Source organism: Lontra canadensis, unplaced genomic scaffold, assembly GCF_010015895.1.
Source record: "Lontra canadensis isolate GAN:19392208 unplaced genomic scaffold, GSC_riverotter_1.0 scaffold1, whole genome shotgun sequence".
Taxonomy (NCBI): domain Eukaryota; kingdom Metazoa; phylum Chordata; class Mammalia; order Carnivora; family Mustelidae; genus Lontra; species Lontra canadensis.
In genome coordinates this window covers 101,085,562-101,101,839 of record NW_022630995.1, presented here as the reverse complement: position 1 = coordinate 101,101,839, position 16,278 = coordinate 101,085,562, and the positions used below count along the sequence as shown (strand labels likewise).

The 16,278-nt window shown below is 39.9% G+C and overlaps 1 protein-coding gene across 1 annotated transcript in view; it reads left to right on the top strand.

Annotated features, from left to right (window-relative positions):
- ARHGEF38 (Rho guanine nucleotide exchange factor 38) overlaps positions 1–16,278 on the top strand; it is a 138,315-nt gene that overhangs the window by 76,693 nt on the left and 45,344 nt on the right. Inside the window, exon 4 of the mRNA XM_032860508.1 lies at positions 8,560–8,707. Coding sequence (XP_032716399.1) covers positions 8,560–8,707 — 148 coding nt within the window. The remainder of the gene's footprint in view (positions 1–8,559; positions 8,708–16,278) is intronic.

The window sequence follows — 16,278 nt, the reverse complement described above, 5'->3', positions numbered from 1 at the left end:
GGGGCCGGCTCACAGAAGTCAGCACTTAGCTGTGCAGGCAGACCTGAACGGAGCCATGAAAACTCAGGTATTGTACAGAATACACTTAGAAATGAAGTCCTAAATCCTACAAATATTAAGAGTTCCATGAGACCCTGAACACTTTCCCCATAGCCAGGGAGTGAAAGTGAGAAGTGCGTTTGCAGGGGTGCAAAACTTGCAAACCCTAAGGGTGCACAGTAGCCCAGAGAGAACATGGCCTTTGGTGGGAGACAAATCTGGGCTTTCATTCCGGCTGTTACCACGAGTTCTGCAGCCAATGCCGAGTCACTCAGATCAGTGAGAACTGTACTTGCCCACCTAGGACGAAACCTCACCAAGAGCAATTAACTGGGGTGCCTGGGTGGCTCAGTGGGTTAAATCCTCTGCTTTCTGCTCAGGTCATGATCCCAGGGTACTGGGATCGAGCCCCACATCGGGCTCTCTGCTCAGCAGGGAACCTGCTTCCTCCTCTCTCTCTCTCTGCTTGCCTCTCTGCCTACTTGTGATCTCTGTCAAATAAAATCTAAAAAAAAAAAAAAAGAGCGATTAACCAAAAAAGGGCTTTTTTCCTCACAGAACAAGAATTCCATAATTCGGTAGCTCAGAACTGGGGCAGCTGGGGTTGGCTCCTCACAGCCTTTTCCTTCCTAGTACTTAACGTACGGTGACGTGTGGTGTGTGGCCTCCTGGTCTCACAATGGCTGCTCCACTGTCAATCATGGCTTCCTTCAGGCAGTAAAGCAATCCACCTTCTCCTGAGGCTTTTTTTTTTTTTTTTTTCATTTGGGAAGAATAGAAGCCCTTTCCAGTGCCTTCAACCTATGTCTCAGGATTTCATTTCACACACACATTACTGCATCTCACACACAAACACATTCACACACAAATACACAGTTGCCCCCATCCTTGGGCACCCCCGACTACCAGAGATTGGAGAAAGGTCAGTATTTTTAAGTGGGTGCATTGCCGGTCTGACGATTGTTAGTTTGGAACAAAGAAGAATGGATAAGCAGCTAGGAATGGATGCCACATTCATCTGTTCAATGGGAATTGAAACGGGAATTTCAAATTGGGAATTTCAAATTTCAAATGGGAAGAGCAAGTCCTCCAAGAGAACAAGACTTGAAGAACACTCCCAGAACACAAGCTCCAGGAGGAGAGGAATTCTTATCTGTTTCACTACTGATGCTTCGCCAGCGCTTAGGACATTGTCCTCAGCAGCACTGAATGAATGGAATGAATGTTGGAGATAGTGAATCATGTCCGGGACCCTACTAGCTGTCACACAGAAGGATCGCGGTGATCATGGTTGCTGTGGTTGTCACCACATCTGCCTGTGGTTGGTCCTACATTAACTTAGAGGCTGGCAGGTGGTCTAGAGCCACTAGCTGTAGCAGAGGCTCACACCCTTGAGAGAGCTATATACTAAGGTGAGAGAAATCAAGAATTACGGGTTGGTTGGTCTAAGAACAGGGTCATCGGTGCTACCCACCTTGAGGAGGGAAAAGTTATTGTACCTCTTCCTAATCCAGGCCCAGAAACATTTTAGCTTTCAACTCTCAGAGAGCTAGTGTTTTTCTAATGTGCCACTTGGTCGAAAAAATGCCCACCTAGAGTTAAATATCCAGGAAGTCAAAAAGGCTAGGGAAGAGACCATGAGTTATCACCAAAATAAACAGTGGTATTCTAGAATGTGAGCACTGGAGCAACACTTAAAGAACATCCAATCCAACCACTTCACTGCAAGAGACTGATTGGCCCCAAATGCCATCACTAATGGTGGAAATAGAAGGAGACCCTAACTCTTCCTCCATGACCACTGATGCTCCCCAGTTAGTCCAGCCCTGCTGCCAGAGGGGTTGGTGGTGCTGCCTCAGCTGTAGAAAGGCCTCTCCTTCAATAGACCCCATTGCAATGAGTACATTGTCCTCCTGCCACTGGACACAGCAATGGCCCAAGGACAGGATCACACACCCCACAGTTGCTCCCCTCTTTTCTCTTTTTCCTCTTCACAGCTTAGCTAGCCTTACTGGTTCCACTTCCTAACCTCTCTATCTCACCTCACACTGCGCCTCTGAAATTGCTGCTACCATGTCACCAGAGACCTCAGAATTGTCAAATCTCATCGTTGAATCCATTTTTTCTGAACTTATCTTACTCTAGAGCTTCTGAGAATTTTTTACTGAAATATTCCTGATACCAGAAGAAAAATAGGAGCCCCAGGGAATGTAGAGTTATTACCCAAAGCCACTGCCACAGACATGAAACAACTTTGAAGTCTCATTTTCTCTTAAGAACTCACGAAAATTTTCCATTCTACTCTTTTCTGTGAAAAGGGTTTTTTTTTTCCAAATGTCTTCACGAAATTGATACTCAGGGGTTTACTTGTGTTTCTCCCATGGTTGCATGCACCACCTGGCTCCTGTGCTTGGTAGGAATTCTGTAACCCTAACCAGGGTCGCTAGGGTATCCTCCATTGTCAGGTTTTTTCCCAGGTTAGGCAGGAACTAAATGAGACTAAAGGTCGATAGTAGTGATTTCTGTAAGCAGCGTTTACTCTTCCCCCCATCTCTTTCTTCTCGCTTCCCATCCTTGCTCTACCCCATCCTGGAGAACAGAAGGGCACTAGGAAAGGAGGGAAGAACATGTATCCATGATCTGGCATTTGGCTGACTAATCCATTGCCTTGTTCATGGTGGACAGAGAAAGCTCTGATGTCTCTTCCTGTTGACACAGGACACTAACCCATCATGGCAGCTCCGCACTCATGATCTAATCTAAACCCAATTATTTCCCAAAAGTCCCACCTCCAAATAACATCACACTGGAGGTTAGGGCTTCAACATACGGATTTTAAAGGGAAATAAACATCCAGTCCTTAACACTCTTAATCAGTAACAATTTAAGTAACATTTTCATCTGATTTTTGAGTTAGATTTTACAGGGAGTGAAGAGGGTCACTTGAACTGTCATGATTTCTCCCAAAACATCTTTTTATGGAAGGAGAAGAAACAGTGTGTTGATTAGAATTAAGTTCAGCCAGTAGAAACAGCGAACAAAACAAAACGTGACTAGCCTAAATAAGAGATGTCCATTTCTCTCTTGTGTAATGGTCTAAAAGCATGTATTTTAGGTCTATATGGTAGCTCTGCTCTGCAAAGTCCTCTGGGATTCAAGCTTCTTCCAGCTCACACTTAGCTTTGTCTTCATGGACAAGGTAATGTCCAGAAGAACAAAGGAAAATATGGAGAAGAAGGGGTAAATGATGAGCTATCTGCCTCTTAAAGTTCCTGCATATTGTCACAGGACAATTTTCTGCGGACTTTAGTTACATGGCCACCCCTATTGCAAGGGAGGCTAGGAAATGAAGTTTTTATTTTGCTGCAGGTAAAAATGGTATTGCTTCAAGGGGAATGCTGATACTGGGGGACAATGGCAAGCTCTGTTATCCACAGACTTATTTGCCATATTTCTCACTATTTTGCCTTTGGCTTGGCTAACACCGATCCTAGTTTTCCTCCCTTTTCTCTGACTGTCTTCTCAAGCTCTGTGCGGACTCTTTTTCCTCTAGACTCCCCTCAGTGTTAGTGTTCCCCAGCACCTGGTCCTCAAGTCCTCTTATCACTCTGTAGACTTTCTTGCATGATCTTATCAAAGTCATGGCTTCTGTGTCCTCAGTTTTACATACCTACACCTATTTTCCAGAACTTTTTTTCCTGAATCCCAGACTCACATATCCAATTCCATAAAAGATATCTCCACTTAAATATATTTTGGGTGACTCAACTCAGTACATCTAAAATTAAACTCATCGTCTTTCTACAAAAACTCTCTGTATCTTATCATTGTATATCTACATTCTTACTGAAACCAGAATCCAGGGATATAATTGGAATTCTCTTCATCTCACATATATTGATGTCCGTTTTCTTGCCCTATTCTCTATCCTCCCTGATTTTTCTTCCACTGTTTATAGCTAACATCCATTAGGCATTTGCACGGGCCAGCTACTGATGTGTTACACATTTTAATTCACTTAATCTTCAAACAGCCCTACTATTATTGTTGTTCCATCTTACAGATCAAGAAATTAAAGAACAGAGAAGTCAAGTAACTCTCTCAAATGTCACAGGAGTGAATGGTAAAACCAGGATTTGAAAACAGGCCATTGATTTTAGCGCACTCTCTCTTAAGTGCTAGAACTTCCTTGTAAGCCCTCATTATTTATTTCTTGTATTACACAGAAGCTTTTTAATTGGATTCTCTCTTCTAGTCTCACTAACTCCTCCCTCAAACTCCATCTTTCATACAATTAATTACCATAGTAATCTTCTAGAATACAATCTAATCATGTTAGTCTGCTCCTTAAAATCAATCATCAGTGCTTCTCCATTACCTGCAGGCTAAAGTCCCAGCTCCTTAATAACATGCAAAGTCCTTCATGATTTGACTCTTGCTTACAAATACAGCCTCTTCTGGAACTTTACCACAGACATGGCACTGTCCAGCATACTAGACCACTCCCTCAGTGTGTCTTCGTGCTTGTGTTCACTCAGAGCCCCTGTATCAAGGGCAGGCTGTTATAGAAATTGCTAACAAGTATGCAAGAGCAGAACAAATGACCCTCCATGGTTTTGTTTTTGTTTTTTTTAAAGATTTTATTTATTTATTTGACAGACAGAGATCACAAGTAGGCAGAGAAGGAGGAGGAAGCAGGTTTCCTGCTGAGCAGAGAGCCTGATGCGGGGCTCCATCACAGGAGCCTGGGATCATGACCTGATCAGAAGGCAGAGGCTTTAACCCACTGAGCCACCCAGGCGCCCCTGACCCTCCGTGTTTTATACAAAGTACTTACCGTACTGGTAAATAAATAGTTTACTCTCACTGGCCTTCATAACTTCCTGAGGGAAGTGTTGGTTCTTTGTATCTGCAGTACCTACCAATGTGCTTGGTAAGTAATAGTCCCTCATTAAATTGTTGTGAAACAATGAGGAAGTAACTGCTTCATTCCATTTTATGCCATTTTCCTAAACAAAGTCTAGGACACAAAGATCTCTTGAATATCACTGTTCATACCCTGGGTTACTGCCCCGCAGGGGAAATTCATTTTTAAGCGGTGTCAGAATAATAGAGAGGCCATATTGTTTGGTATGGCACATCTTGGCAATGGACATGGGGGCTAGACATAAAGAAGAGGTGGTCCAAGAAGAGAAACATGAATAGATTTAGATTAGAGAAGGAACAATTTGCAACCCCTGAGTAACGATACCAGGACATAAAAACATGTTCAATATTTTGGGGAGTTTGTCGAGGAGATAACTAAGAGGGAAAAAGGACATTTTTCCCGTCCTCTACATGGTGATTATTTTGGGGGAAAGCCAATGCAGAAAGTCTTGAATTGTAGAATTTTTTTTTTTTTTAAAGCACACGATAGTTATATTTATTTTACAGTGTTCTGGTGCTTTTGTGACAGGCAGTCAAAAGTGAAATTACCTTCACTGGTCTTGGCTCAGTCCTTCCTTCATTCCTAATCATCCCTTCAAACCCACATCCATTAGACAGAGCAGTTGTCCTTCACCACTAAGGAAACGCAGCCCAGAGTTATGTTACCGTGGAAACAGAATCACTTTTTTGCTGCGAGATACATCACTTTATCTGCATTATTATGAAGCAGAATACATTGGCAGGGCTGGAAGGGGAATCAAATATTCTGCCTGCCAGTGTTGTACTTGGCCTTTGGGTGAATAAATGACTTTCAATTAGAGTGCTTAAATATCTTTTAACTTCAGTAATTGTTATTAGAGCCCCAGCAGACTTTTACTTGGAAAAGAGTAAAAATTTTGACTCTGTTGTTAAGGAGAGAACTATAAATTCTTCCAAACTATACCATTTCTGTTAAAATGTGTGTGTGTGTGTGTGTGTGTGTGTGTGTGTGTGTGAATTTACAATTAATGGTTTCAAAATGTCTTTGTCCCTTGTTTTTTGACTTTCTGACTTGATCCGACTGCAGATTTATGAGGTCATCCTTACCTCTTCCTTTCTTTGTCTCCACTCTAAACTGCTTTGTAGTGAAACACATATATTTACAATCCCATCCTGGGTTGGGCTGTTTGTCTCCAGATCTCTCTTCTTAACTTGCTGCTGAGCTTCCTCTAGACCTGCCACTTGCTCCCACTTCCAGTGGTGATAGCCTCCCCTAGCCCTCACTCTCATTTGCCCCCTGGCTCTGTTCCTAGGAGGCTTGCCTCATCTCCTGCCATCTTTAAATTTAGTTACCATCTTATTTTATTTCCTCTTCTTGTAACTTCTCTGTTCCTTATTATTTGTGTTCCTGTCTTGAAGACCAGATCTGCAAGAATTACACTGGTAGAAAGATCAGTTCACTAAAATCCCAGGGACAAAACAAAAATCCCTCATCCCTTCAGTTCCAAAGATGCTCACAGACACTGTTTCCTTACAAGTTCAAAGAAAAGCACTATTAAAAAACAAACAACACACACACACATGCACACATACACACACACATGTAGTCTACTAGAATCACAGGAATATCCCATATAATGGGAAGGGAAGAAAAGTCTCTTACAGGTTGGATATAGATTAGAACAGAAAGTGATACTTTAGAAGTACTAGTGTTTTAATTGTAGAGAGGGAAGGGTAGCGTTAAGAGACGAGTGATGATTATTGAGCAGATAGTTTGTTACAAGTATCTTACATCTACATTCCATTTAATTCTCAAATTCATCCTCAGGAGTGATGAGAATCTACTCAGTTGCCCCCAAATCCTAGATGACAGTGATTTCTAATTCTGCTTCAGTTTGTACGTGTCTGTCCAGCAAAGCTCTGACGTGTGGAGAGCTAACAATACCTAAGTAAAATTGAGGGGAATACAGCCTCTAATCCTGGTTTAGCCTCCACTGGACAGAACTATGGGAAAAATCATTTATTTGTTTCAAATTCAGATTTGTCCTTCCTTATTTAATAGGGATAAATAACCTCTTATCTCCTCATATGTGTAGGGAATTAAGTGGTTAATGTGGGTAAAGCACACTGAAAGTACAAAGGACATTCTATTTCTGTAGGAAGAATGACAGACTGTTGTTACTATAATAGGTGCAGGTTGGTATGTCCGTGTAACTCCCAATCAGTTCAGTCCAAAATCATTGTCAATTCCAAATATGCAGTGTCTTTGAGAGCAGACCCCATCACGTATTTTTTCTCTGTCTCCCAAATCATCTTAGCATAGTCCTGGGGTGTGTAGTGGATGCTTAATATACATTTTTGAGTGATGGAGTGGGTGATTAAATCCAGCTATTGTTCAATATCTCCTTGAGTTATTAGTTACAGATGCAATTTTATTATAATATCAAGAAGGATTCCTTAAATGCCTGGATACAATTAGCCCAAGTTGCTTTAAGAAGATACAGTCATAACTCTGGTTTATAGTATTATCCAACTGAGGTGTTTTTTTTTTTTTAAGATCAATTTATTTATTTTAGAGAGAGAGAGAGACAGAGAGAGTGGGGGGAAGAAAGGGGCAGAGGGAGAGGGAGAGAGTATCTCAAGCAGACTCAGCACCGAGCACAGAGTCCCACACAGGGCTCAATCCCACGACCCTGAGATCACGATCTGCACTGAAACCAAGAGTCAGACACCTAACCAAGTGCACCATCCAGGGGCCCTATCCAACTGAGTTTTAACAGAAATAATGGCCAATTCTTTCTATTATAACATATAAGGAAATATTTTATTTCCCTAAACTCCATTGCTTGCCTTTCAGAGAATCTCAGAAAACGTTTGTGCAATAAATAGCAAAAAATAATTTACCTAGACCCTGAGATTTCACTTTCCATACCTCTAACAAATTAATGATAACTGCTCCATTTTGAGCATTTACTGTATATGTACTATACACACACTACTCCTTTCATTTTTGTAATGACCCCCTGAAATTGAATCTATTATTGTCCCCTGTTATAGGTGAGGAAACAGATTCAGAGAGTAAAAATAACCTGTCCAAATCATAACCTGTCCAAGTCTATAGCACAGCCTGATCCAAACCCATACAGGCTGATTCTAAGGTATTGCTTTTAACCAGGACCCTGCATACCAGCCAGGTGCATAAATCACCTCTGAGAAAAACAGCTTTCTTTTGCTGCCTTTCTCCATTAAGTTCTTTATCCTTCATTTTACAAAAGAAAGGAAGGAAGGGAAGAATGAGGGAGAAAGACAGAAAGAAGGAAGGAAGGAGGGAAGGAAGGGGGGAAGGAAAGGGAAAGAGAAAGAAAAGGGAAGGAGAAAGGAACAGAGGAGACTGGAGGGGAGGGGAGGGAATGGGAGGGGAAGAGAGAGAAGGGAAGGGAAGGGAAGGGAAGGGAAGGGAAGGGAAGGGATGTTGTCTACCCCTTCTGAGAAACCTGGGGATAAAATGGAACGTATCCAACTTGCTAATACTGATCACATTGCCCAAGAATAAATATGTAGAGTGTCCATTTGGTCTGACTTGATGTCATTTTGCCTTTGTCTTGCATTTTTCAGGAGAAGTATTCTTGCAGATTAAAGGACCACTGGAAGAGATTTATAAAATCTATTGCTACCACCATGATGAGGCACACAGCATACTGGAATCCTATGAAAAGGAAGAAGAGCTGAAGCAACATTTGAGCCACTGTATCCAGTCCTTAAAGTAAGGCTTTTTCAAACGATGATTTCCATGCCTAGCAGGGAACATTTTAACTGGATGTAGATGAAAGTTCCCACATAAATCCTACATTTGATGAAGCTTGCTGGGAGCTCTACTTTGTGTTCCCTTTATGAAAAGCTGACATGCCAGAAACCCTGATTGACTTTTTCCTGCCCCCCTCTGAGCATGACTAAAAATAACATCAGGGATGATTCGGGGCTCTGTAGAGAGAGAAAAATGCAATATCAAAAAATGAAATGTGGAAGAAAAAGCCCTTCTTAAAGCTGTTGTTACCTGCCTGCCCCCACATGAGACAGCATTGGAACATGTAGAAAAATAAAGTTAGTGAAGGTCCCATGGCTCTCTGCATGGCTCTCCCCTTCCCCTAGATTCACTGTGGGGAAAGAGGGGAGATTGGTGAGGACAGGTCAGACCCTGTTAGTTAATTTCAGAAGAATTAATCATGACTTCCTTCCTCATCCCTAAAGTCTTGGTGCTACATAATATATATCTTTTTTTAATCTGGAAGAAACTATTCACTGTAAAAATCTGAAAAATATAAGGAAGCACAAATAAGATAAAAAACCCTTGCTACTCCATGTATTAACTCTTTGCTTGGCCATGTATTAATAACCACAGCCGGCATTTTTTTTCTGATTTTATTTATCTGCATTAATTTGGACATGGGTTTGGGTTGATTCTTTTAAAAGAAATTGGCATCTTACTGTTTATATCGTGTTCTACCACATGCAGCTTAAAGCCAAAATTTCTGCCCTACTTCATTTCTTACCTAGTGGTTCCACTATAGTCTTTCATTTCTAAGGATTATTCATCGTCAAAGATTAAACCAGAGAGAGCTGTGATATCTAAATCAAAACATGCCAACCAGTCTGAGTGTCTAGCACATTCCCGCCTTATAGACTCTATTGTCTAGAGACAAAAATTGGGGTCCTAATGTGGCCCAAGAGAGTGGTAGCTGAATTAAAGTGAAATCAGGAGACTAAGTGAGACTGCAGTATCTCCCCCTCCCCCCACCTTAGCCACAGGAGATATGTACCAAAACCTGCCAGAGGATGTCTGGAACTTGGAGACTACCAAACCCTGTATATATGAAGCTTTTTCCTATACATGCTGACAATTCAGAAGGAGGGCCATCTGTTCCTGCATCACGGCTAACTGCGGTAACTAAAACCCCCACAGACACGGGGACTCCTGGACTCTGGAAAATGTCTTTCCAAGCTAGCATCGAGACTGAAAGTGGATTTAAACAGGGCCCATAGAATTTTTAAAAATTAACTTTATCACTTTCTATTGGTCATTAAGTTGTTGCAGTTCCTTACCCATTTTTGGTATCATGGAAATATTTAAGTCATGAAATCACAAGCATCTATTTAGTGCCTCAGCTACACCAAGCATCATCCTGGGCACTACACACACAAAAATAAATAAGAATTAGATACTGCCCACAAGGAACTTAACATGCCCAGGTAACTCTTAAAGATGGTAGGTGACAAGTAGCTCCAGCTCATTTTTTCTCCACTATTAGCAGCTTAGTTCAGTGTTAGAAATCAGTTCAGAGAAACTTTAAAGTTTAAAGCTGTATCCACCTTAATAAATTCCTGTATTAGGAGCAACAACTAAATATACAGATAATTATTTTCCTATGGAGAAAAAATGATGTTATCCTGGGTATGGATGAATGTTTCCTACCTTAGTCTAGTGGCAAGATCTGATCCAAGAAATGTCTATCCTGAGCCATTCTCCTTCTTCAATTTCTAGAATTAAAAGAGAGAAACCTCACAACAAGTGCACAAGTAGCACCTTTGGCCATCACTCCAACTACAACCTCGGGAATGGAGTTCCCTACCAGGAGCAGATGTAATTAATTTACTTTGGCACATTCTCCTAACCAGTTGACCAAAAATGGAGCTGTCTGTTCAGTGGGAGTGAACACTGCTTTATTTTTATTAAGGCTTTTGACTTCTAAGAGAAAGAAATAGACCCTGCCAGAGTATTCCTCTTGGCAGTGTTGCCTAGTACCAACCCCCCTAAAAACAGCTAAAGGCAGAGGTGATTCTGAAACACCATGATGTCTTAGTTACTGAAAATGACTTTCAGACCCAATGACTTATTTGATCTTTTTCTGAAAGCCTTGAGTTATTGCCTTGGTGGATGTCCCAAATCTTGTGTATTCAGCACTATTCCAATTTTAGGGAATAATTTCAAGCACTGGAAGGTGCTAAGGTTTAGAGAGCACGAAATCCAAGCTAAGTAATATTTGCACAACTATTTCTTAAGGGAAAGAAAAATCAAAATAAAATAGCTTAAGTTAGAGCTATTTTCCCAAAAGTTGCCTTTCCATGAAAATGAAGTTGATGATGAATTGTACTGGTCTGCCTGAAAGCTGAGAGCAGAATTATTGACATTACTATAATACTGACCCCAATTGAGCTAAGCCTTAAATTCTGAGAAACAGGTTTTTAAACAGGTTTATAGGCCAAAGAGAGTCTGGAACACCCCAAGGGCTTGGCTTCCTTTGCCAAGTAATCAGTCAAAGCTATTACTGTGGCTCTACCTTTTCCTTGTGGCTAAATAACGGAGCCTAAGTGCACAGTTGCCAATTTCTAATGAATATTAGGTGTGGCCTCCATTTTCTACTGTGCAAGGGGATAATGAAACAACAGGGTTTGAAGCAGTATTCATGAGAGAGGTGGCTTCAGGTCTCAGAAGTTAAAGCAGATTTTTAAAGCGACTTAGGTTGCATTTGAATTAAAATTAAAATGTTTATTGAGGGCCTAATAAATATTTATTAGGAGTGCTAGATAATGTTTAGAAAATATATTTATATATGTATGCATAGTTTTCGCCTCCTAGGAACACACCTTCTACTTGGGTAGATAAACAGAACCATCTGGAAAGTTTAATAACAATTCCAGGATTAATTTAAATAACACACCAGAAGCTGTCATGGTGAAGTTCAAGACTAATTTCCGAAAGGAGGGAAGAGAGATTTCCTGGTTCTGTAACAGACTTGAGTTCATAACCTTTGGCTATTCTTTGAAGCCCATTATCTTTCAAAAGAAAAAATAATATTTGTATCTAGAAAATAATTTTGAATCCCTTTGAAACATTAGGACAGCGTTTCTTGGTGTATGATTTCCCCTGTGTCAGATCCATAGGGATGTGTATTAAAAGTGCAGATTCCTATGCTCTGCTCCAGACACTCCCCGCTCCCGGCAAAAAAGGAAAAATGAAAAAAAGGGGGAGAAAAGGACTGCTAGGATCCAGTCCAAGAAGCTACATATTAGCTACATACTAACAAACACCCTCAGGTGATTTGGATACATACTTAGGTAAAGAACCACTTCAGAAAAAGAAATCAGGACTTACTGGCAGCTTTCCCTGAAGCAAGTAGACCTTCTTCATGCCTGTAGATAGATCTAAGCAGTAGTTTCAGGGTTTGGAAACTAAGAAAGAAAAGACTAAAACTCTCTGGAAGCACAATATCACATCTGCATCTGTAGCCTGCAAACTGGAAATCTGCAAGTTTTTGTTTATTCAACAAAGAGCATTTACAGATTCTCATTAGTGACCCCTAAGATTGAATGAAAATGCTATTAATATAGTCTCTAAATTTATGGAAGTCATTTACTAAAGCTCTAGCTACTTAGCCTCTTTGGGGTTATTTAAGGCTTCTGATCTGTTAGGAAAATGAAAAATAGAATAGCTATAAATGCAAGTATAACTATAATTAGAATAGCTTGTCTGCTACCTCCGTTTTCTGTTTTTCTAGGTATAAATACCACCAAATCCCCGCTGTCTTTCAGAGACCCTAGAGATCTGTTTATTTTGTAATAATTAAAGAACTTGGCTTTTCCAAGTTTTGTTTTGTTTGTTTGTTGTGTTTGTTTGTTTGTTTGTTTCTTTTTTTTTTTTGTAGTTGGAAGACACATTTCTAGCTTTATGTTTCATTGTTATAAATTTATATACATTTTTCTTCTTCCTAACCAAAGCCACCATCCCCAGGAGGAAAACTAACTTCTAGTCATCTGGGTGCTTTGGCTGTTTGTTCCTTTGACTACTATAACTTCTCTATTCAGAAGGAAGGTGAAAGCTCACACAACACAGAACCTAAAGGAATAGAGTTCAATTTGTTCACTTTTTATATTTCTTGATGTTATTCTAATGGAATGTTCCAAATAAAAATTAAAATCATTTCTGGAATTTTTTTCAATTCCTTGTTATGTGGCACCATATTTGAACAAAACTATAATCATTAAGAAATAGCCACATAGAAAGGTGTTTCTTATAAGTCAAATTATAATGAGCCCATGAAGGTAAGAGGTGTGGTTGTGGTTATATGGTTGCTTTCCCCATAAAAGAGTAAATGGACACAATTTAACTTTCTTCTTCCTGAATTGTCCTTGGCTGGGGCTCACTTCTGGAAAGTTTCAGCCTAAAAGTGATACTTTAAAAAAATGATGAGCAAATAGGAGAGATTATAATGTAATAGTACTATGCCATTACTCCAACAGGCTTTCCCTGTTGGAAAACCTCTGAGGTTCCTTTTTGTAAAATGCTATACTAACATTAAACACTATGCTAATTTATGTCACAGTATTTGTTTTATTTGGTTAAAATAAATAAATAGAGAAAAAAAGTCTATGTCTTCTTTAGGAGTTAAAAGAACAATCTTTTCTTTCAACTTCAAATTTTGTGTTTTGGCTGCAAAATGATCACGCTGTTTACTTGTTTGCTTCCATAGAAAAATGCATTTATATTTGTTTTCAACTTCTCTCACAATTTTCTGATCTATGATCTATAGAGCATACTGGGAAAATGAAATTCCTCAGTGGGAGACAGAAATTGAGGCAAAAATGTGAGCTTAAATGTTATGAGTGGAAGGAAATACTGGTTCGGGGATAGTGGTGGCACAATCCTTTTCATAGAAGTGTACTTCCAACAGCCGGGAATAATTGCCTGAAATGATAATAGTCACTGATTTTTAAAAAATTAGAATTCTTTGCTTGATTCCAACAAGGAGGTCTTAGAGTCAGCAGAACCTAATTATTTTGAGGTATCTAGGAATCCATTCACATAAGATATCTGAAGAGTGAAGGAGTACTTGTTTTCCATACATATATACTATTGTTTTCTACATATATAGAGCACTGGGATTTTTTCAAACTTTTTTTTTTTTAAAGATTTTATTTATTTATTTGTCAGAGAGAGAGAGCACAAGCAGCCAGAGGGGCAGGCAGAGGCAGTGAGAGACGCAGGCTCCCTGCTGGAGAAGGAGCCCGATGCGGGACTCGATCCTAGGACCCTGGGATCATGACCTGAGCCGAAGGCAGCGGCTTAACCCACTGAGCCACCCAGGCGTCCCTCAAACTTTTTAAGTCCATTAAAATTTATGGAATTCAACATAGGTATTTATCATGGATTTTCTTCTCAATCATTGAAAATGAAAACACCATCTACTATTATGAGATAGGATGATAATATTTTTATATTGAAAATATTCATTGTATTCTAAAAGACTAGGAACCAGAAGTCAAAGTAATCAAGTTATTAATACACATTATAACTTCATCTCTTTATAGCCATATGAAGCATTTATCTTATTTTATTTTATTTATTTTTATTTTATTTTATGTTTTTGAGAGATAGAGAGCAGAAGAGAGAATGGAGGGAAGGGCAGAGGGAGAAGACGACTCCCCACTGAACAGAGAGCCTGAAGTGGGGCTCGATCCCAGGACCCTGGGATCATGACCTGAGCATATGGGACATGCTTAGTCAACTGAGCCACCCAGATGCCCCCATATGAAGCTTTTAGAGAAAAACTCCTATCTCCTTTATGCCTAAAATTTAACTTGAATAATTCCAACTTTTTTTACTCTTAATTGCTTAATTGGACTAATAAGTTTGGCCAAATGCAAATACTCTTACCACATGCCAGTCATTTTTCAGGTACCGAGGCAACAGCAGAGATCAGAGCAAGCATATATCCTTGCCCTCATTCAGATGGGGAGCAGAGTGATAGATAATAAATGAAATAAGTATATAGTATGTAAAAAGTGACAGTGTTATAGAGAGAAATTAAGCAGGGAATAAGGATAAAAAGTAGTGTAGGAGGCAAGGCACAATTTTTTAAAAAATTGGTCCAGGAAGGTTTTATTGGGAAGAAACCTTTGAGCAAAGACCTGAAGGAGGTAAGGAATGCACCATATTGATACCCAAGAGAAGAGCAACCAGACAGAGGAACAAGTGCCAAGACCTGAAAGGCAGGAGCCTGCCTTCAGACTTTTATAAGAGCAAGGAGGCCTACATGGTTGCCGTAGTTTGGGGGAGTTTGTGAACAATGGGGAATGAAGTAGAGAAGAAATCAAAGAAGAGATAGATCACGTTGCCTTGGAAGGACATTCATTGTACTTGAGTAAGATGGAAGCCAAGAAACCCAGCCATGGTTAGGAAAGCTTTTGTGGGAATAATCTCATTGAACTGGTGAATTGTTTATAACCTGCATTAACACTGTGTACAGAAATATTCCGTAGCACTTGATGGCCATTTCCTGCGACTGATTTATACTTTACCTTGTAGTCTTGTACTATGTTTTTCTTTCTTTTTTTAAATTTATTTTTAATTAATTCATTAATTATTTTTTATTAACATATATTCTTTATTTGCTTCAGTTATACAGGTCTGTGAATCATCAGTCTTACACGATTCACAGTACTCACCATAGCACATACCCTCCCCAATGTCCATAACCCAACCACCCCATTCCCCCTCCCCCCACCCCCCGGGGACCCTCAGTTTGTTTCCTGAGATTAAGGGTCGCTTATGGTTTGTCTCTCTCCCTGGTCCCATCTTGTTTCATTTTTTTCCCTCCCTACCCTCCACGAACCCCACCTTGTCTCTCAAATTCCTCATATCAGAGAGATCATATGATATTTGTCTTTCTCTGATTGACTTATTCATTTAGCATAATAGCCTCTAGTTCCATCCACATCATGTAGTTGCATCCATATCGTTGCAAATGGCAAGATTTCGGTTTTTGTGGCTGCATAGTATTCCATTCTATACACACATACATGTACACATACATATATATATTATACATATATATATATACACACACTACATCTTTTTTATCTGTTGATGGACATCTAGGTTCTTTCCATACTTTGGCTATTGTGGAATTCCTGCTATAAACATTCAGGTGTATATGCCCCTTCAGATCACTACATTTGTATCTTTAGGGTAAATACCCAGTAGTGCAATTGCTGGATTTAGGGTAGCTCTATTTTCAACTTTTGAGGAAACTCCATGCTGTTTTCCAGAGTGGCTGCACCAGCTTGCATTCCCACCAACAGTGTAGAAGTGTTTCCCTTTCCCCACATCCTTGCCAACATCTGTCATTCCTGACTTGTTAATTTTAGCCATTTTGACTGCTATGAGGTGGTATCTCATTATGGTTTTGATTTGTATTTCCCTGATGCCAAGTGATACTAAGCACTTTTTCATGTATCTGTTGGCCATCTGGATGTCTTTGCAGAAATGTCTGTTTGTGT